Source organism: Daktulosphaira vitifoliae, unplaced genomic scaffold, assembly GCF_025091365.1.
Source record: "Daktulosphaira vitifoliae isolate Bord-2020 unplaced genomic scaffold, ASM2509136v1 Scaffold_4, whole genome shotgun sequence".
Lineage (NCBI taxonomy): Eukaryota > Metazoa > Arthropoda > Insecta > Hemiptera > Phylloxeridae > Daktulosphaira > Daktulosphaira vitifoliae.
Window position 1 is genome coordinate 26,876,744 of NW_026099575.1, and position 20,471 is coordinate 26,897,214.

The window sequence follows — 20,471 nt, forward strand, 5'->3', positions numbered from 1 at the left end:
AAAGTCCGAATTTTTTTTTTTTTTTTTTGCATAATAAAGTACATTACATTAGCTTTAATTTAAGATATATATAAAAGTGTCAGTATTTCCGGAACATTTTCAAAAATTAAGTTGAAAAAGTTGTCATTTTGAATAGTTGTCAGATATAAAAAAAAAATATACCAAATGAAAGGTAATGATATCATGCATCTATATAAAAAAAATATATAAAATATAAATTGATTTGGTTATTTTTAAAAAAGTTATGGCAATTTTAAGTAAAAAAATTTTAAAAATTTTGAAAATTAGCGATTTTAAAATTTGTAATTTTTTCGGAGGTTTCCCCTATTTACGGAGAACGAGGGAATTTTTTTCAATTTTTGAGGGTAATGTCTTTGTCTAAATACGATTTGTATTCTTTTGACGTATCATTGAAGGAAATCGGTTTGGTGAGAGCTGAGAAAAAGTGGTAACAGACACAAAAAAAATAAAAATATTAACAGATCTTAGTAAAACCAATACCTTCTCAGCTGCGCATCGAAGCTAAAATAAATTTAATAGTCATTTAAGTTATAGAGAATTATTAAAAAAAAAATTATTATAAATTATATTTATCAAGAATAATACGTAATTAAAAAAGTTTTTTTTCAATATTGCATTTATTCTGAAAGTAATCAAGTGTTTTATTACAAACTGTTTACTCTGTTTTGTTTATAAAAATCATAAATTTTAACTTAAATATGTGGAAACTTGTTTAATGCATTACTACTTTTTATAAATTGTATGGTTTTTTAAGTCAATAATACACTTTTACACCTTGGGGCAGTCAATATCATTATATTTTGGATGTATCATTGTTATTCAGGATATATATTTTAACGCTAGCTTAATATTTTTAGTTTTAAATATTTTTTGGTTCATTAAATTTATTAATAAATATTTAATAATCAATTAATTTTTTAATTCACCACTTGTCCCTTAAAAGAGCGTTAGCCTTATTTTTTTAAATTTTAACATACATATTAGGGCGGTTCATAAAAATAAAGTTTTGAAATTCATTCAATATACTCACTAAAATAAATTTATTAATTTAAAAATTAATTTATACAATATTTGATTGAAATTGAATGACAATAACGCGTATAGCAAGAGGGTTAAAAATTCGACTGTAAGAGTTGTTTTACAATTTTTTCACTTATCTTACAAAATATATTATTTATAGAATTTAATTTATATAACTAATCGTTTTCAATAAAAAAATGTTTTCATGTACGAAAAAGTCTTGTATATAATACTTGGGTATGTAATTAAAAAAACTACATATTTTCATCTTAATGGTTGAAATTGATTTTATTTGTTTATTTAATAGTTAAATAGATAGTTATTATTGTAGACGAACTATTTAACCTACAAAATAAAGTTTTATATAATAGTTTAGAATTTTATTTTATTTTTTTCTGAACGTAGTTTAAATTTTTACAAATACAGAACAAATATACACAAAACAAATTAATTAATTTTTAATTAAATAACTTTCGTTACTAAAGCTAAAAAAATCACTTTTAAAATTACAACCTAAAATTATTTTTCATATTACTTAAAAAAAGTACATAAATATACTTCAAAAAAAAAATTATACACTTATAATAAAACAGATTTTCTTGAGTATTTATTTTAAAAAATGTATATTTATATTTAAAAATTGTTAAATATTAGCATTGCTTCGTTACAATCCGGGAATTGTTTTTGGTAATCAGATACAACTTGTAAGAGATAATGTTTTTTTAAATCTAATCCTAAATTTTACAGATACGACTTTTTTGATAATAACATTTTTACGGCAAACATTTAGTTCTATAAATTATGTTTTATAATTTTTTTTGTAAAAAGCATAGTTTGTAGGATAATTGGCGAAAATCAAAGAACCAAGAATAATAGCATATACCTATTTACATACTCTCAAACACTTGTATACAATGTGTTTCATTAAGTACATTACTCCTAATTTTAGCTTCGATGCAAAGCTGAGAAGGTATTAATTTTACTATGATGTGTTTTTATATTTATAATTTATTTTTTTTTTTTATGTCTGTAATTACTCAATCTCAGCTCTCACTAGATCGATTTTGATGAACGTCAAAAGATCACAAATTGTATCTAGTCGAAGACATTACCCACAAAAATTGAAAAAATTTCCCACGTTCCCCGTATATGGGGGAAACCTCCAAAAAAGTTACAAAATTAAAAATCGCTAATTTTCGAAATTTTTTCAATTTTCTTTTCTTAAAACTGCCTTTTTTTTTTAAATGATCTAATCATTGTAATTTAATTTTGTATAGACACCATAGGTATTTACCTATCATTTTATATATTTTTGTGAACATTTGACACTTTACCTGACCACAAGGGAGGGTTTAAAAATGGAAACTTTTACAACTTAACTTTTGAAAATGTTCCGGAAATACTAACACTTTTATATATATTTTAAATTAAAGCCTATGTAATATACTTAAATAAAAAAAAAAAAAATTTGACCTCTGGACTTGTTTTCATGATGAAAATGACTACTGTATTAAAAAATATGCTATATTTGTGTTAAAATTCTGGGTTTTGTGTTTTATATTATTTTAAAATACCTTCAAAAAGGCATACAAAGATTTTCATAAATATTATATAAATCTAATAGACATAGCAATAGAAAGTTAAATTTATTAAAAATTTTTTGCTTTTTTCAATATATATATAATTTTTATATTTCGAGTAATATGATTTTGAAATTTTGAACTAGCTTATTTTAAATGCAAATATGTAAAAAGAAAAAAGAAAAATTACAGCGAAATTCTAATTGCATCAAAAGTTATAAGTGTTGTTAGTTAGATCTTTTCCACTCAGTACATTTATTTCATTTAATTTTCCTATTTTAATAACTAACGTTAATAGAAAATATAGATAACAACAGTACAAAACCAACCAATAGCAGACATTCAAGTTTAAAATTGAATTTAATAAACTTATCTTAGATTTAATGAATTGAAAACATAAAAAAAAAGTTTCAGCGAAATTTTAATTATATTAATAGTTTTAAGACTTGTAAATCTATGTTCCAAACGAGTAACTAAAATATTTCGATATTCACCAAGAGTATAAATACAAAACTAAAATATAATTTTTTGAGATTTGAAATAAACAATTTTTATTCTTATTATTTTAATACATAGAGTACTGCTACATATTTACAATTAATACTCGGGACGCGCTTTGTAGTAAAATGGTTGTACCATAACAATTGGTCGTCGTAAAATTGTCATAGACCCTGACACGGTCCCGCGGTGTGACACTTTTATCAGCCGTCGCCCTACTATGTGTACAGTATTGACTGACTTACACCGCGTGCCATACGCCACGGTACAAAGTCCATCATGTGCCGCACGTCCATCTACGACCCGACCCGCAAAAATACGTTAAGTAACTTCCGTGGCACCGCCCGATACACAGCCCGTCCTTGTGTGCGACACCGTCGACCTTTCTATAACGCGTTATATGTTTGTTTTTGGCTTTGTGTAACTATTGGATTCACATCCGCTAACTTAGTGATTAAGTACGCATTTTTTTTTCTGATAATTTTTTCACCAATAATTGTCTCGACGCCACCTTCTTGTGTTTAAATACAACGGTGTCGTTTAATTGTATCGTGCTTACGACGTTCAGTCCTGCCAACCCATAAAATAAGTCTGTAAGAAAATATTTTAACAAAACGCTAAATATTTAGTATATCAAAAGTTTTTGCGAAAACTTTTTTAATTTCGCTAAAAATCATTATCAACGAAAAATATCGAATTTTGTATTTTATTCAAAAATCGCCTTACTACTCCCCTAATATTAATAAAACTTAAAATTTCAAATACTTCTTATTCGTAATGATTTTATCGAGCTATTACATTAAAAAAAGTTGCTTTTATTTATTCAAATTTTATTTTATTATATCATTGACAAAAAAGTGTGATTTATAACAAACACGTGTGTTCTTATAAATTATTTTCAACAAAATTGTCATTGTTTGCATATTATATTTAAAAATAAAGCGATAAAAAATTTCGCAAACACAATCGAATTTCATTTACTTTGATTCAAGATCACCATCAACCAAAAGTGAATTTGTCACGATCTCAACGAGCCTTTTTCAATAAATTTCAAATATTTAATAGACACAACAAGTTTAATATAAATTATTAATGTATATATATATATATATATAACTGAAATACTTTGATTTCTTACATATTCAATTATTTATTAATTTATCAAATTAGTTTTCATGTAAAACAGTACATAAATAATTTTTAATTTGCGTAGTTATATAGTATAAGTTTTATACCTAGTTTCTATACTAATCTACAATTATACATATTTATAATTATTTTAATTTTAAAAGGATGTAGTTTTAACGTATATCGAATCCAACAGTAGAGTCAAGTGGGGTAAATGGAAATGAAATTTACACGTTTTACAACTTTTATAAGATTCATATAGTAATAACATTTTTTAATTTTGGTTTAGATAAAAACTATTTAACTATACACAATATGTGTCTAGCATTTCAATCAAACATTAAAATAGTTGATTATTTTAAGAGAAAAAAATAATATGAAATTGCATAAAAAATTTACATTTGCCCTATACTTCTGAGGTAAATGAAAATAACTATTTCCAACTGCAAGTGTTATACTGAACACACATAATGGGCAAATGAAATTGTTCTGTTACAGCTATCATTATATTATTTCATATATTCAATATCTATAAATTTTCATTTGTCCCAAACAGTATATTGTGTATGGGGTAAATGAAAATTAAAGTATAGTTGATAATGTTATAAGCCTGGGGCAAATGAAAATTTGTTTGAATTAAATAAATTACAATTTCATTAATCAAATAATTAGGTAATCTTTATTATTTTAACATAATTTAGTACAGTAATGCTTACTTACTATTTCATAACTTTCAAAATATATTAAGTCTTTTGTTATCATATAATAGTAATAATAACAATTTAACATAAAAAACCCAGCACAGTGAGGTGGCGGCACAGTGGGATCGTGGCATAGTTGGGTCCAGTTTAGATGATATCTGACAGTGATTAAAATCACTATCATAAAAAACGCTTCGATGCAAATCTGTAGATAGTGTTTAATTAAAAAAAAAAATTTGTTAAAATAGCATATTTTTGAATACGGTAGCCATTTGCGCATAGAAGATAGGTCGTCGAGACAAATTTTTTTTTTCATTTTATAGTACATAAGATAAGCTTTAATTTTATACATGTTTAAAGGACGCAATATTTCCGGAACATTTTCAAAAAATTAAGATGAAAAAGTTATTTTTTGTAAAAAAGTTACTTTTTTAAATCCCCTCAGTGAGCAGAATAAGTGTTAGATTTTCAAAAAAAATTATATCAAATGAAAGGGAAATATCTAAGGTTTCAATACAAAAAAATATTATTTTTATTTGTTCATTTTTGAAAAAGTTATGGCAGTTTTAAGTACAAAAAACATCCCGATAAAAGGTAATTTTTATCGCAAACATTATATTTCTTTTTAATTTTCGACAGACATTTTCACATAGAAGATAAGATGTCGAGACAAATTTTTTTTTTTCATTTGATAGTATATAACATAACCTTTGATTTGATATATGTTTAAAGGACGCAGTATTTCCGGAACATTTTCAAAAGTTAAGTTGAAAAAGTTATTTTTTGTAAAAAAGTTACTATTTTAAATCCTCCCAGTGAGCAGAATAAGTGTTAGATTTTCAAAAAAAATTATATCAAATGAAAGGGAAATATCTAAGGTTTCAATACAAAAAAATATTATTTTTATTTGTTCATTTTTGAAAAAGTTATGGCAGTTTTAAGTACAAAAAACATCCCGATAAAATGTAATTTTTATCGCAAACATTACATTTTTTTTTAAATTTTCGACAGCCATTTGCACATAGAAGATAAGATGTCGAGACAAATTTTTTTTTTTCATTTGATAGTATATAACATAACCTTTGATTTGATATATGTTTAAAGGACGCAGTATTTCCGGAACATTTTCAAAAGTTCAGTTGAAAAAGATCTATGTTTTTTACAATATTTCAAGTTTTGAACGCCCACTATATAAGGGGAAATTGTCCAATTTTAATAAAAAGTATGTCAAATGAAAGATGTACTTATAATGTATTTAGAAAAAAAAAATTGTGCTGATACATACATTTTTCGAAAAGTTATAGCATTTTAAAGTTGAAAATTCAAAATCGAAAATTTTAACACAAAAATAGCATTTTTTTAACTACGGCAGCCATTTACATGCAGAAGATAAAGTGTCGAGACAAATTTTTTTTTTCATTTTATAGTACATAAAATAAGCTTTAATTTGATATATGTTTAAAGGACGCAGTATTTCCGGAACATTTTCAAAAGTTCAGTTGAAAAAGTTCTATTTTTTATACAATGTTTCAAAGTTTGAACCCCCCCTATATAAGGGGAAATTGTCTAATTTTAATAAAAAGTATGTCAAATGGAAGATGTACTTATAATGTATTTAGAAAAAAAAAAATTGTGCTGATACATGCATTTTTCGAAAAGTTATAGCATTTTTAAGTTGAAAATTAAAAATCGAAAATCGAAAATTTTAACACAAAAATAGTGTTTTTTTAACTACGGCAACCGTTTACATGCAGAAGATAAAGTGTCGGGACAAATTTTTTTTTTTCATTTTATAGTACATAAAATAAGCTTTAATTTGATATATGTTTAAAGGACGCAGTATTTCCGGAACATTTTCAAAAATTAAGTTGAAAAAATTAATTTTTGTAAAAAAGTTGCCATTTTAAATCCCCCCCAATGAGCAGGTTAAGTGATAGATTTTCAAAAAAATGATATCAAATGAAAGGTAAATATCTAAGGTTTTAGTATAAAAAAAAAAATATGTAGATTTATGATTTTTCAAAAAGTTATGGAAGTTTTAAGAAAAAAAAGTGAAAAAATTTCGAAAATTAGCGATTTTTAAATTTGTAATTTTTTTGGATATTTCCCCCATTTGCGGGGAACGAGGGAAAATTTTTAAATTTTTAAGGGTAATGTCTTCAACTAGATACAATTTGTGATCTTTTGACGTATTGTTAAAAGAAATCGGTCCAGTGAGAGCTGAGAAAAAGTAGTGACAGACACAAAAAAAAAAATAAAAAAACACATCTTAGTAAAACCAATACCTTCTCCGCTTCGCATCGAAGCTAAAATAATAATGTAAAGTAAAAATTATAAACAAAATAACAAACTAACAGTCTTTATAGTTTTTAAATATATCACATAAATTAATGTATAAATAAGTAGGTTACATAATGACTAAACTGATTATTTTTCATTGACATTTATTTATCCAGGAAATGTGTACATCGTTTTTCTGTTCTTCTTATGTTCAGTTGGTATCGGTAATATTGCAAGAATCATCTCTACTGTAATATCTGACAAGTCATTTTCAACAATATAAAAATCAGTTCCAATTTCATTATTTTTTTACATACTTAAAATGTTGTTTCTTTCGGTTCCCTCCAATAAAATCTACTAAAATAAATACTCCAGGTTTTATTTGAGACCAGATTGGTGTATTATATATAATTTCTTCAATACTTAAATCTAATAAATTGTCATTACAATAATTTTCCGATGAATAATAAACTACATCATCAATATTATCAACTGATTGTTCCACCACAATATTTTGTGCATCTTCAATAGCCTTTTTAGGTCTCCCACGTTTACTAGGATATTTTATTAGCTTTTTCTTTGAGGTTGCTTCCTCCAATTTTTTTAACACATCTTCATTTGTTAAAACTTCACCATACTTTGTTGCTATAAGACGAGGAATTCAGTCTTTTGTAACACAAATTGTATTGTTAGTTTTATATTGTAATAATTGATTTGTAAAAATACATATTATATCTTTTGGGCTTACTGATATATTATTACTTGACGTTTAAGGTTCTAATGAAATTTTATTTTCTACAACTGCAGGTTGAAATGACTTTTCAAAGCAATAATTGTTACTATTTTCATATATATGCATATCTAATGAATTATGTTGAATAATATCTGGTTGCTCAATTGTTGAAACTGAAGGATTATTACTGTCTTCATTGGCTTTACATTTTAAGTATTCTTCAAGATCAACTGGGTCAAATTCGTCCACAGGAAACTTTTTTTTTGTCAAAAGGAAACAAACCAGTTGTAGAAAATCTATTTATAATATTGCTAGGGTTCATTGCATTAGTCCATTGTATGCCTAACATCTCTGATAACATACCTTTAGTTAAACGGCCAGCTCCTTTACCTACCATATATTTTCCAAACTTTATTAAAAGTCTGTTCCATGCAATTTGTAGAGGTCTAAACACACATTTGTCTAAAGGTTATAAGCGATCGGTTAAATGACTTGGAAATCTGACTAATATTATATTATTTTGAATTGCAAGATGAACTATGCGCAAACTTGAATGTGAACAATGCCCATCAAACAGCAGTACAACTTTCTGTTGTTCCATATTTTTAGTACATTTCATTGCAGTTTGACGCCCTTTTATTCTATTAAAAATTACAGTAATTGGAATATTATATTCCTCTGATGATATTCTACTTGTTTGTATGTCTTATTTCCTTTTTTTATGGTAGTAACGGCTTTTTTGACATCTTCTACAGTATATTTTGGTCCTGGTGTTTTTTTTTTATATAATTGCGCACCCTGAAATTGAAAAAAAAGATTACAAAGACCATAATATTTCAAATTATATTTGTTATTAATATTTCCATTTACCCCAAAACCAAATTTCCATTTACCCCAAATGATTTTTATTTTGTATTTTACAAAAAAATTATAAATCCATAGAAAAAGTGATATTAAACTAGTTTTAAGACTATATAGTAAATAAGTAAATATAAAATGACAATTTAGTTCAAACTGTACTGTTCTACTTACATTTTTGATGAAGATGCACTTCTCAAAAGCCGTTGAGCAGAAAACATAAACTAAAATAATCATAGACACTTTTTCGAGTAATAACTATTTGTACATAACCCTAAATTTTCAATGTTTTTATCATTGCATACTATTATACCTTATGTGTACTGTGGTTACAATAATACTAAATTCTATAATCACTAATAATCTAATTTAAATAATATTTTTTTCCTTTTGTCCCAATTTCCATTTACCCCACTTGACCCTACAAATTTTAAGAAAAATTTTATTTAGAGTAAAACAATTCATCACATCGCCATCATAATTTTTATTAATTTAAAAATAATGTTTTATAGGCGAATGAAAAACTCATTAATCATAATCTATTAAAGACAATGCCTTGCGTTGAAGCCACTCCTGTCTGTTTGACGCCAAATTCTTCAATTTATCTTTGACATTTTTCTCCATATCCATAACTCTAATACTTCTAGCTTGCTTCTGTCTTTCTTGTCAATGGTCCATGTTTTACTACCATATGAAAGCACACACCAGACAAATGTTTTAACGAATCTTTTACGTATGCCAATACTCAGATGTATATTAGTGAGAAGCTGATTCTTATGTTTGAATGCTTGCTTTGCCAATGCTATTATTCTTTTGATATCTGGTGTTGATTTGTTATTGGAAACTATGATACTTCCAAGGTAGCAGAATACTCCGACTTGTTGTATTCGTATATTGTTTATTTGTATATTAAGATTTAGATCTGAGTGCATTTTATTTATAAGAATAGTTTTGGTTTTCATGGAATTTATTTTCATTTAAAATTTTTCAAGTGCACTTTGTAAAATTTGTAGCATATTATTCATGTTCAACTCTACTAAAATAACAATGGCAGCCGTAAAGCAAATACAGTGTATATGTTGACCATTTATTTTCACTCCGTTGGTCTTGATTTTCATTTCATCTATACTCATTTCAATGAAAAGATCGAATAGTTAGGGCAACAAGGGGCACCCTTGTCTTACTCCTCTCCTTATTCTTGTATCTTTTACCGATTCATTTACATTTATTTCTGTTGTTTGGTCTTTATATAAGTTGAAGAAGAGCCATCTTTCTATCCAATCAATTCCTTTTTCTCTTAATATCTTGAATAATATTTCCAATCCACTTTAACGAAAACTTTTTCTAGATATATGAATGTTGCTATAATATTTCTATTCATTGTACTTCTTCTCTCAATGATCTGTCGCAATGCTAATATCACATCTCTTGTTCCTCGCCTTTTTCAAAAAATTTTCCACATTCCATGGAATCGCTTTTCTTTGAAACTGTTATAGTTCCTCTTTTTGACAAAATCTAGTAGTAAACTTCCACTATTATAGCTATCATTAATGATTTTAAACAATTGATACTTTGTTTTTCTTCTATACTTTTCAATAGTGCAGTCTGGATATCGTCAATTCCTGTTGCTTTTTTGTCACTCAGTTCTCCTAGAGTCGTCTCCAATTTACTTATCAGTATTTCGGGTCCTTTTCTATCTTCATTTACATCTATTTAATTTTCTATATATTTCTCTTCATTTTCGATCTCCTCTTTTCCCTGTATAAATCTCCCATATATATTATCCACCACTCTATTACCTTTTCATTTTCATACAGATTTTTGTTTGTTTCCCTTAAACTATGTTGCTGGATGTCTTGGATTTATATTGCAGTTTATTTAATTTTATTATAGGCTTTGCCTGTATCGTTACTTAGTAAATCACGTTCTATTTCTTGTATGTTTTTATTTAGCCTACATTCCTTTGCTAGACGGCATTTTGTTGTCATTTCGTTTTTTTACCTGTTTATATAAATTATAATCTCTATTCCTTAATTTAATCCTTCTTTCAATCAATTCAAGAATTTTTTATTTCAACCATGGTTTCCTGGGCTCTATTTTATTTTTAATAATAATTTTATCTGTAATTCTAATTATATCCATCTTCATATTATCCCAGTCTTTTTTCCAATATCAAGTTTATCTAAATTCCTTTTGAATCCTTTTGTTATATTTTGGTTTTTTAGTTTTCTAATGCACCATTTCATATTTTTTATTACTTTAGTTTTTTTCTTAAATTTGATGTTGCAATATGCCATCACAAGATTATGGTCATCTTTGATGTCATATCCTGAGTAGACATAGCTAGATATGATTTGATTTCTGAAGTTTTTATGAGTATGATATCTATTTGATACCAAATTCTATCTCCAGGCGTTTTCCATGTTCTCCATAGCGAGACTTCAAGGTATGTATCTGTTACTATCAGCTCCTGTTATTCACAAAACTCTAATTCCATGTCCCTATTCTAAAATCTGTTTAGTCTTTCCACATGGTTTTCGCTGGGTGACGACTTGAGTAGCCTTGGGTCTATTCCTTCCGGATCTTGGTGTCTGAATTCTATGATCAGTAGGTCTCTCTTCATTTTTATTGTACATCATTTAGCTAGTAACTCAATAAGCAAATAATTTAATTTATAAATGTACAAAAAAAAGTGTAATATCTGCATTTTTCAATAATTTGGGTAAATAATAAAAGAGCTAATATGTTTTAATATTCATAATTTAATATATAAATCATTATGTGGTAATTAAATGTATTATTAATTAATGATCCACAAAAATAATGTAAATTAAAAAAAAAAAAAAAAATTTGTAAGATACTCATTTCTAACACATTTTTAGTTTATAGGTTATAAGTACCCTGTATTTTTAGAAACTATGCGACACTTAATAATTTTATTTATTTTTAACGTTATACAAAGAATGAATTACTATTTTAAATTTACAAAACAGTTATTTTAAAACATATATAAATTCTAATTTAATGACGTTAAATTAATAAGTAGTAGTCTTTTATTTTATTCAAGGAAACAATATATTCATTTTAGTAAAGAAATAATAATTATTTTATAATACTAGATAATGATTAAATTTACATTGTATTTTACTATTGTTCTGTTGGGTTTAATTGGTACAGTATGTTTTGCTAATTATGTATTGGAAATATTTAATAATTAATAATAGATAAATTAGTATAGTTAGACACAAAAAAATATATAATACTGCTACATTAATATTATCAAAATAAAAGCCTTCACATAAAAAAACAAATTAAAAACTTAATTTGAATAACCTCATTTTTATATATTGATTTACAAATATTTTTAAATAATTTAATCATAAAATAAATTCAATTTTTTTACAGATCAATCACAAATCAATGGATGGTGCTTCAAGGAGGACTTCAATAACATAACACCAATATGTAATTAAAAATAACTTTAATATCCAGTTATTCTTTTGTTTTTTCAAACATTTTAATTATTGCATTAAAATTTACAATTTATACAATTTTGTAAAATAAGTATCATGAATAATTAGGTATATAAATTAATTTAGTCAGTTATGAGAACATTTCTTAATCAGTTCAGTTTTGTGTGAATTTGATATGGAATTATTTAGTATTGTAAGTTTTACTGAGAATACGAACTACGTAATATTGAAGTTTTAAATTTGAGTAATGATAACTGGGAATTTTTCTTATAAGTTTGAAAAAAAATTTACAAAATTTGAATTTTATATGGCATGATGATTAACACGGAACACTCTAAACTCAAACTTTAATGATATTGTAAAAATTTCAATTTTAAAGTGTCGTATAAATTTTTGTATGGTCAAAAGTTTTTTGTAAAATTAAAAAAATCAGATATAAGTAACATTTGGTAAAAATTGTTAAATATTAATTTAAAAAAACAGTTGTGTATAACTAAAACTTTGGAATATCTTTATTTATTTTTAAGTAAACATATATAATTTTGCTTATATTGACCTTTTCAAACTAAAGAAAATGACGAAAACATTATATTTTTCGGAAAAATATTTCAAAAGTATTAATAATATAATTATTTAGATTATTAATAGAGTACCATCTCAGCTTCGCATCGAAGCTAAACTAATAAATAAAATAAGCTAAATTAATTTTTTTTTTTTTTACTTTAATGACAATAATTACAATAATGAGAGTAATGTTTAAATTAAAGGTGTTTTAAATAAATTAAATAAGCTTACAATGTCATAGTAATTGTAAATGTTCTTTTTGTCGCCTAAGGATATCTATATCTGTAATATTTAATTGTCCGATACAATATAAAATAGTAAGTCAATTTTAAAGTAAAATATAATTATAAGAAAATACACGTCTGTAGTAAGAATTATTTTTGTGTTTCATCTCTTGTAATGATATTATATAAACCCTCTATTAATTTAACGTCTCTTTCCGAAGAATTGTTAACAACTTTTAGTTATTCAATATTTTATACTTCTTGGTAAGTATTGGAGTTAATCTGAGAATAATGGATATGTAGCGCGAAGGGAGTATGTGTTATTTATACACACTAGGACCAGTATCCACTCATTGTATTAAGATGCTTGTAACTCGATATGTACTAAACTTAAATTGTTACCGACCCATCAAAAATTTAAAAAAAAATAAAAACCAATAAAAGAACGATTATTTTAAAATTTAAAAATATATAAAAATGTGCATTAACGTAGTCTGAATAATGTGAAAACTGTTAACAATATGTTAAAACGAAATGATCATTGAATCATTGTAAAAATGAATAAGACTTTGTAATAAAATAAGACTTTTGTTTTAGACCTTTTCTACTCCATTTATATTTAAAACAAATGTATTTATACACATGGTAAACTCTTATAAAGGAATACTATTTTACGAAAATGTTTCTGATAATTACTATAACAGTTAAAATGAAATTAATTTTAAAATAATAACTAAACTGTATATCACTCAATCTATGTTATAATTTTGTAATTTTAATTTATAAAACACTATACGTATTATTATGGTTCATTTTAAAAAACTTACCACTTATTGTTATTTTATTCACTATTAATTTATTTAAAAGATATTTAAATTATTAATATTATTTTAAACTTATGGTAAGGCGGGATAAGATGGTAAAGTTAAGCTTCTACGATCTTTTTTGACTTCTGCAAATGAATTTAAAATCTTAAATTTGCATGAAATTTACCACTAATATAGATTATCCCTCAAATTGTTTAAATTGCCTCTCTCGACTTTTTATGAGCGAAATATGTATCAAAAGAATTTCGTAAGCAGAATATTAAGCTCAGATCGAGAACGATCCTAAAACAGTGATGACCAGCATCATTAATAATCTTTAAGAATCAAACATATTAATATATATTTTGACATTTATAATATAATATCAATTTTACCTAATAATTTCATTTTCAGGTGACCCAAATGAAGATACAATAAACAGTAATTAGAAATTTATTACTATATATATATATATATATATATATATGAGTTATATCATATAAATGATAAAATAAATAATTTAAATTAAATTATGATTTTTTATTTTACTGTTACCATACAATCGTTTCTAAATTTGTATTAAAAATTAATTATCATTTTATCGTTAATTAACATTTTTTAACTGTTAAATTTATAGACGATCCAGCAGATATATCAAATGGTAACATACGTATATTTATTTATTTAATCAAATTTATTAAAAGACTAATTTGTAGCCCTATAAAACTGTGAACTTCATACACTTGCAAACATTAATTAGCCTATAAATTTACAATAAAAACCATATCACTAACATATTTGATAAAAAATGTTTAGATGGCTAAATTTTTTTATAAATAGTTCTATTTATGGTACCTAAGGAAGTTGGAGTGTGAACGAGAAAGTTTACATCATTTTCTATTTTATAAGCCAATTTAATACATATTTTTCCGTTTAAGGAATAAAATATAAAATAAAGTAGTCATGTATATGATAATAGTGCAATTTATTAAATGTTTAATTAATAGATAATGCAGTAAATACTTCAGAAGGTAATGGAAAATATACATATATTTATTCATTTAATTGCAATAAATATAATAAATAATTTATTTTGGTACCTAAGGACGAGAAAGTTTACATCATTTTCTATTTTATAAGCCAATTTAATACATATTTTTCCGTTTAAGGAATAAAATATAAACTAAAGTAGTCATGTATATGATAATAGTGAAATTTATTAACTGTTTAATTTATAGATAATACAGTAAATAATTCAGAAGGTAATGGAAAATATGCATATATTTATTTATTTAATTACAATAAATTTGATGAATAAATTATTTTGGTGATATCAAAATTTATTTAGATAATAGTAACATATTTCATTACCGATTTCCGGTTAAAATGTCATAACTTTTATTATTTACAGTCGTAAAAAATTAACTAATGATAACAACTATTGTCAATTCAATCATCAATATCAAAGAGATATTTGGTTTAACTTTAATAATCCAAATTACCTAAATACTTTTAACATGCAGTGTTTGTATAGATTTATTATGTCATATTTGCCAACAAGAGACAAACTCAGTTACCATCTCCCCCTGTGGTCACATTGTAGGAAACTATTGCGCAAATAAATTCTCAAGAGGTGACGTAGATTGTCCTTTTTGTATTCGAAAGATTGAAAATTTTGAAAACTTATGTAGGTAACATTAATCATATGTATTTAAGTTAACTCTTTAATTTACACTATTTGGGAAAAATGATAAATGACTAATATTTAAAAATTCTATATTTTTAGTTAGTTTGACAGATCATGAATTTGAAAAACGAAGCCCGTACCGATTACGTGTCCTTACTGAAAACGAAACAAATAATTTAAAGTCTAAAATTCAGAATGGCATGACTGACGAGGAATTTATGGCACGTTTTTGGTACCTTCGACGTTGCCAAGAACCTGATAGATCTTTGCTGTTGAACATTAGATCTCATATTATAACTCTTGATGATCGTATATATATCGCGGAACTAAAAGGGAAACTATTGTCTGGCGAAATTTCAGAAATTGATGTATACAAAAATCATTTTAAACAAGAATTAAATAATATAGAATATGTTATGCTATATTTATTTTATACAGAATTCCAAAATCCTTATAAAGAATACGAATTTAAAGTACGAAATAATTACCTTGATTTTATTTATACGTAATTATTTATAGATACTAAATTAATTAAAATGTAAAACAATTTAAGAAAATTTTTTTAACTATGTAGTTAAATATTTATTGGTTTATTGCTTATCAATGTGTAATATTTCATTGATGAATAAAAAACTTATTAAACAAAAATGTAAAAGTAACAAAAAAAATATCGTCATTGTCTGTATTTATCAATAAATCGATGTAAAGCTAAAGAAGGTTTTATGTTTTTATTTATTTTTTAAGATTCTTAGTGAAGATGTTTATTGTATTATTATTTATTTGTAATTATTTTTTGTCACGAAACACAAAAATAATTAATTATTTTATATAAAATAATGTTTGGTTTGAATAGAACACTCAAAACTCTTCCAATGCACATTCCCTACAACTAAATTATGACACTTCTTTACATAATTAAAAGTTATTAAATATAATACTTACTAGACATTATCCTAATTCAGCATTGAACAAACTATGGCAATTTTTCATCCCTTTTACTTATTTATCAATTTAGATCTTCTGTGTAAGTAAATTTGATAACATAATTAAGTAATAACTAATTTTAAATATATTAAAAAACTAATTTTTAACAAATTGAATATAAGAGTAATCGGTTGGAATAGTTATTTCATAAATTTATGTTTGTTATAAATAAGATAAATTTTTTATCAATATATTTTCTAATTGTAGTTATCTGTTTTTTGTTATTTATTTAGCAAAATAATTTATTTATTTTACTAGATCGTTACTCAAAATAACTATACTTAAGAACACAACTAGCTAATAGACCATTTTTTATTTTATTGTTAAATTAGCTAATAATTAAAACTAAGGAATGCACGAGACTTAGTTAAAGTTGAGAAAGCACATTGTAACGGACAATTTTAATTTAAGTCCAAAACCCGCCATACCAATACTACTGGTAACTTTACGAAAGTAAATAAAAACCAATTATACTTAATACTTTTTTAGTTTTGAATTGAATATTTAATTAATCGAAGAAAAATCATTAATCGATAAAATATTAAAACTAACTATATATTTATAGTTTATTGGGAAGTTTATAATTTTGAAAAACGAAGTCCGTACCGACTACGTTTCTTTACTGAAAACGAGATAAACAATTTAAAGTCTAGTATTAAGAATGGCATGTCTGACGAGGAATTTATGGCACGTTTTTGGTATCATCGACGTTGCCAAGTACCACATGAACAAATGATGTGGCGCATTTATTATAGAATTATAACTAGCGATGATCGTAAATATATTGCTAAGTTAAAGAAGAAACTTTTATCCGGCAAATTTTCAGAAATAACTGTATATAAAAAACATTTTAAAGAAATAATAAAAGATGAGGAAATTGAATGTATGTATGAATATTATTATCGAACCCAACAACGTTATATAAAATACGAACTTGAAATACGAAAGAATTAACTTGAAACCTTTCATACTTAATTATTTACACATTTCAGAATTTAGTGTTCATATAAAACATTATAAAAGAAAAAATAACTCAAATATTCAACTTTATTATGTAAAATAAATCTTGACGTAATTCTAAAAGGTAACCCAAATTCTAATTGACATATTAATTGCATTAATTTTTTAATAAATAATACTTTGGACACATATTTTCTTAAAAATATGTGCATACATGTGAAAAAAATTTCGGACTTTATCTTATCTTTACGGTGAAAACAGACATCAAAGTTTATAAAAAATATACGATTTTTGTAAAAAAATTCTTTTTTATATTTTTAACTTTATAATGCTATAACTTTTTGAAAGATGTATGGATCAATATAATTTTTTTTTTTATGGATGCATGATGTCTTTAACTATCATTTGGTATAATTTTTTTATAAATCTGACTTTTTACCTGCCCACAGTGGGGGATTCAAAATGACAACTTTTTCACAAAAAATTGACTTNTGGGGGGAATTCAAAATGACAACTTTTTCAGAAAAAATTTACTTTTTCAACTTAAATTTAAATGAACTTTATTATGGAAAAAAAAATTTCGTACTTTATTCTGTCTTCAGGGTGAAATTGGCTACCGAATGCTATTTTTGTGTGAAAATTCTTGATTTTATTTTTTACATTTTTAACTTTATAATGCTATAACTTATTGAAAAGTGTATGGATCAACACAATTTTTTTATGAGAAATAATATTTTTTAATAATCCTTTTTTCATTCAGGATATTAATTAGAAAATAGAAGATCATGTTGCTTTTGGAATAATCCACCTATTTTTTAAAATTAAACACTATCTAAAGATTTGCATCGAAGCGTTTTTTATGATAGTGATTTTAATCACTGTCAGATATCATTATACTTGATCCAACTATGTCACGTCACCACTGTGCCGCGACCCCCCTGTGCTGGGTTTTTTTTTTAATAAATGCATAATGTCTATACCTATTATTTCATATATTTTTTTTATAAATTTGACCCTTTACCCTTTTGTTTTGTCAACAACTAGTGCAACCACCACGCCACACCACACCCGAAAAGTTGAATAGTAAACGTATATTATTGGCTCTGATAAAAATTTTTTGCAGATTATTTATTCATCATTAACAACAAATTATTATCTAATAAGTTCTGTGTCAAGCCCTTCAATTTTTATTCACGTTTGCCATTTTTAAAAAAAATTACAATACTAAATTATTAAAAATCAATTTCATACTATATTTAATTGCCATAATAGATATTTATACTTATAAATCATAAAACTACTAATTAGGAATAATGAATCATATAGAAGTTAATTTTGCTTTTGGATTAATCCACCAATTTCTATAAATTAAATATTATCTTTTTTGATCACTATTAGATATCATCTATAACCGGCTAGCCACGTGCTGCCTTTTTTTTTTAAATATTTTTTTTTTTTGATGTAAAGATAATTATATTTATGTTTAAATAAACTTAAAAATAGTATGAAAATATATAAAACTCCACTATGCTACTGTTTTTATATATATTTACTGAATAATGTCAATAATTCTTAATTTGCATGATAATTAAAAATAAAAAAAGATAATGGTATCCAATATAATTGATTAATATAATGTTAGTTTATAAGTTATAAATACTCAATAATTTAAGAAACTATGACGCGCTTAAAAATTTATTTTTCTTTACGATGTTCAAAGAATGAGATCATGTTTGAAATGTGCAAAAACTAGAAAACGCATTTAAGTTAAATGATGTGAAAAACAATAATAATAATAATAATAATAAATAATAATATAATACAATAAGTAGTAATCTTTTATTTACGAAACACGCTAATTTATTATCTACAAAATAAAAATTTCAATCAATAAAAAAAAATTTTTATAAGATATTCATATCCATCACCAAGTTACTTCATAAGTTATAAGTATAATTAGAAATTACGTGACACTTAAACATTTTGTTTATTCGTTATACTATTCCAAAAAACACATATCGTTTAAACATTTGCAAAAACAGTTGGTTTTACCATACATAAATTTAAGTTTGAAATAATAATCTTTCATTTTGTTCAAAGAAACACTATATTCATTTTAGTAAAGCAATAATAATTAATATTATTTAATAATATTGGAAGATGATTAAATTAGTATTGTATATTACTGGTGTCCTGTTGAGTTTAATTGGTATAGTATAGTTTTCTTAGTTAAATTTTGTTATATGCATTTAGTTTATTTTTATGTAAACAAAGTTTATTAATTATTAGCATCGAAAAAACATAATAAAAACTTAGAAAGTAAAACACGTTCACACCCAAAGAATCAACCGCTGCATCACTAACTTATGACGACCAAGAGTGCTATCCGGAAACAATAATTTGTGGCTATTAAATTAATTAATTAATTAAAATACCCATCATTCAAAATTATCTTGTTTCTTTTCAAGAAAAATAGTTGTTCCAATCATATGTAAAGCATAGATTACACACAAAAATTAAAATAAAAATGCAACGTTAATATTTATATTATTAAAGTCAATGTTATTACATTGTAAACAAAATACTTAATTTAAATAACTTATATATTATATTTATTATTATTGTTATTAGTAATAGTATTTTTAATCATATTTAACGTTCTCTCTAATACTAATGAACTCAACTAAGTGAGCTTTCCTATTTAGATTTAAAACTATTTTTAAATAATTTAATCTTAAAACAAACTCAATTTTTTACAGCGCAATCACTAGCCAATGGATGTTTCTGTTTTGCACGCAAAAGAGAAATTTATCACGAGATTGTTCCAATATGTAATTAAAAATAAATTTAACCTTTAGTTATACTTTTTTTCTAATATTTTAGCTTCGATGCGAAACTGAGAAGGTATTGGTTTTACTAAGATGTGTTTTTTTTTTTTTTTTTTTTTTTTTTTT

At 24.6% G+C, this 20,471-nt stretch overlaps 2 protein-coding genes across 27 annotated transcripts in view; both read left to right on the forward strand.

Moving 5' to 3' along the window:
* The window catches only part of LOC126904078 (uncharacterized), a 52,774-nt gene that overhangs the window by 20,246 nt on the left and 12,057 nt on the right, over positions 1–20,471 (forward strand). For 3 of the 26 annotated variants that reach the window (XM_050682744.1, XM_050682753.1, XM_050682759.1), the window contains 2 exons: positions 15,421–15,573; positions 15,673–16,231. The exons of 1 other annotated variant lie outside the window; for it this stretch is intronic. In XM_050682744.1, coding sequence (XP_050538701.1) covers positions 15,421–15,573; positions 15,673–16,082 — 563 coding nt within the window. In that variant the 3' untranslated portion in view covers positions 16,083–16,231. Of the gene's footprint in view, positions 1–11,888; positions 11,991–12,224; positions 12,285–14,300; positions 14,328–14,523; positions 14,548–14,893; positions 14,918–15,124; positions 15,149–15,420; positions 15,578–15,672; positions 16,257–20,471 lie in introns of those variants that run through there. 22 more of the 26 variants (XM_050682743.1, XM_050682751.1, XM_050682747.1 and 19 more) reach the window with 21 other exon arrangements.
* LOC126904089 (uncharacterized) overlaps positions 19,552–20,471 on the forward strand; it is a 5,377-nt gene continuing 4,457 nt past the window's right edge. Inside the window, exons 1-2 of the mRNA XM_050682807.1 lie at positions 19,552–19,726; positions 20,277–20,348. Of these exons, the coding sequence (XP_050538764.1) occupies positions 19,678–19,726; positions 20,277–20,348 (121 nt within the window). The 5' untranslated portion in view covers positions 19,552–19,677. The remainder of the gene's footprint in view (positions 19,727–20,276; positions 20,349–20,471) is intronic.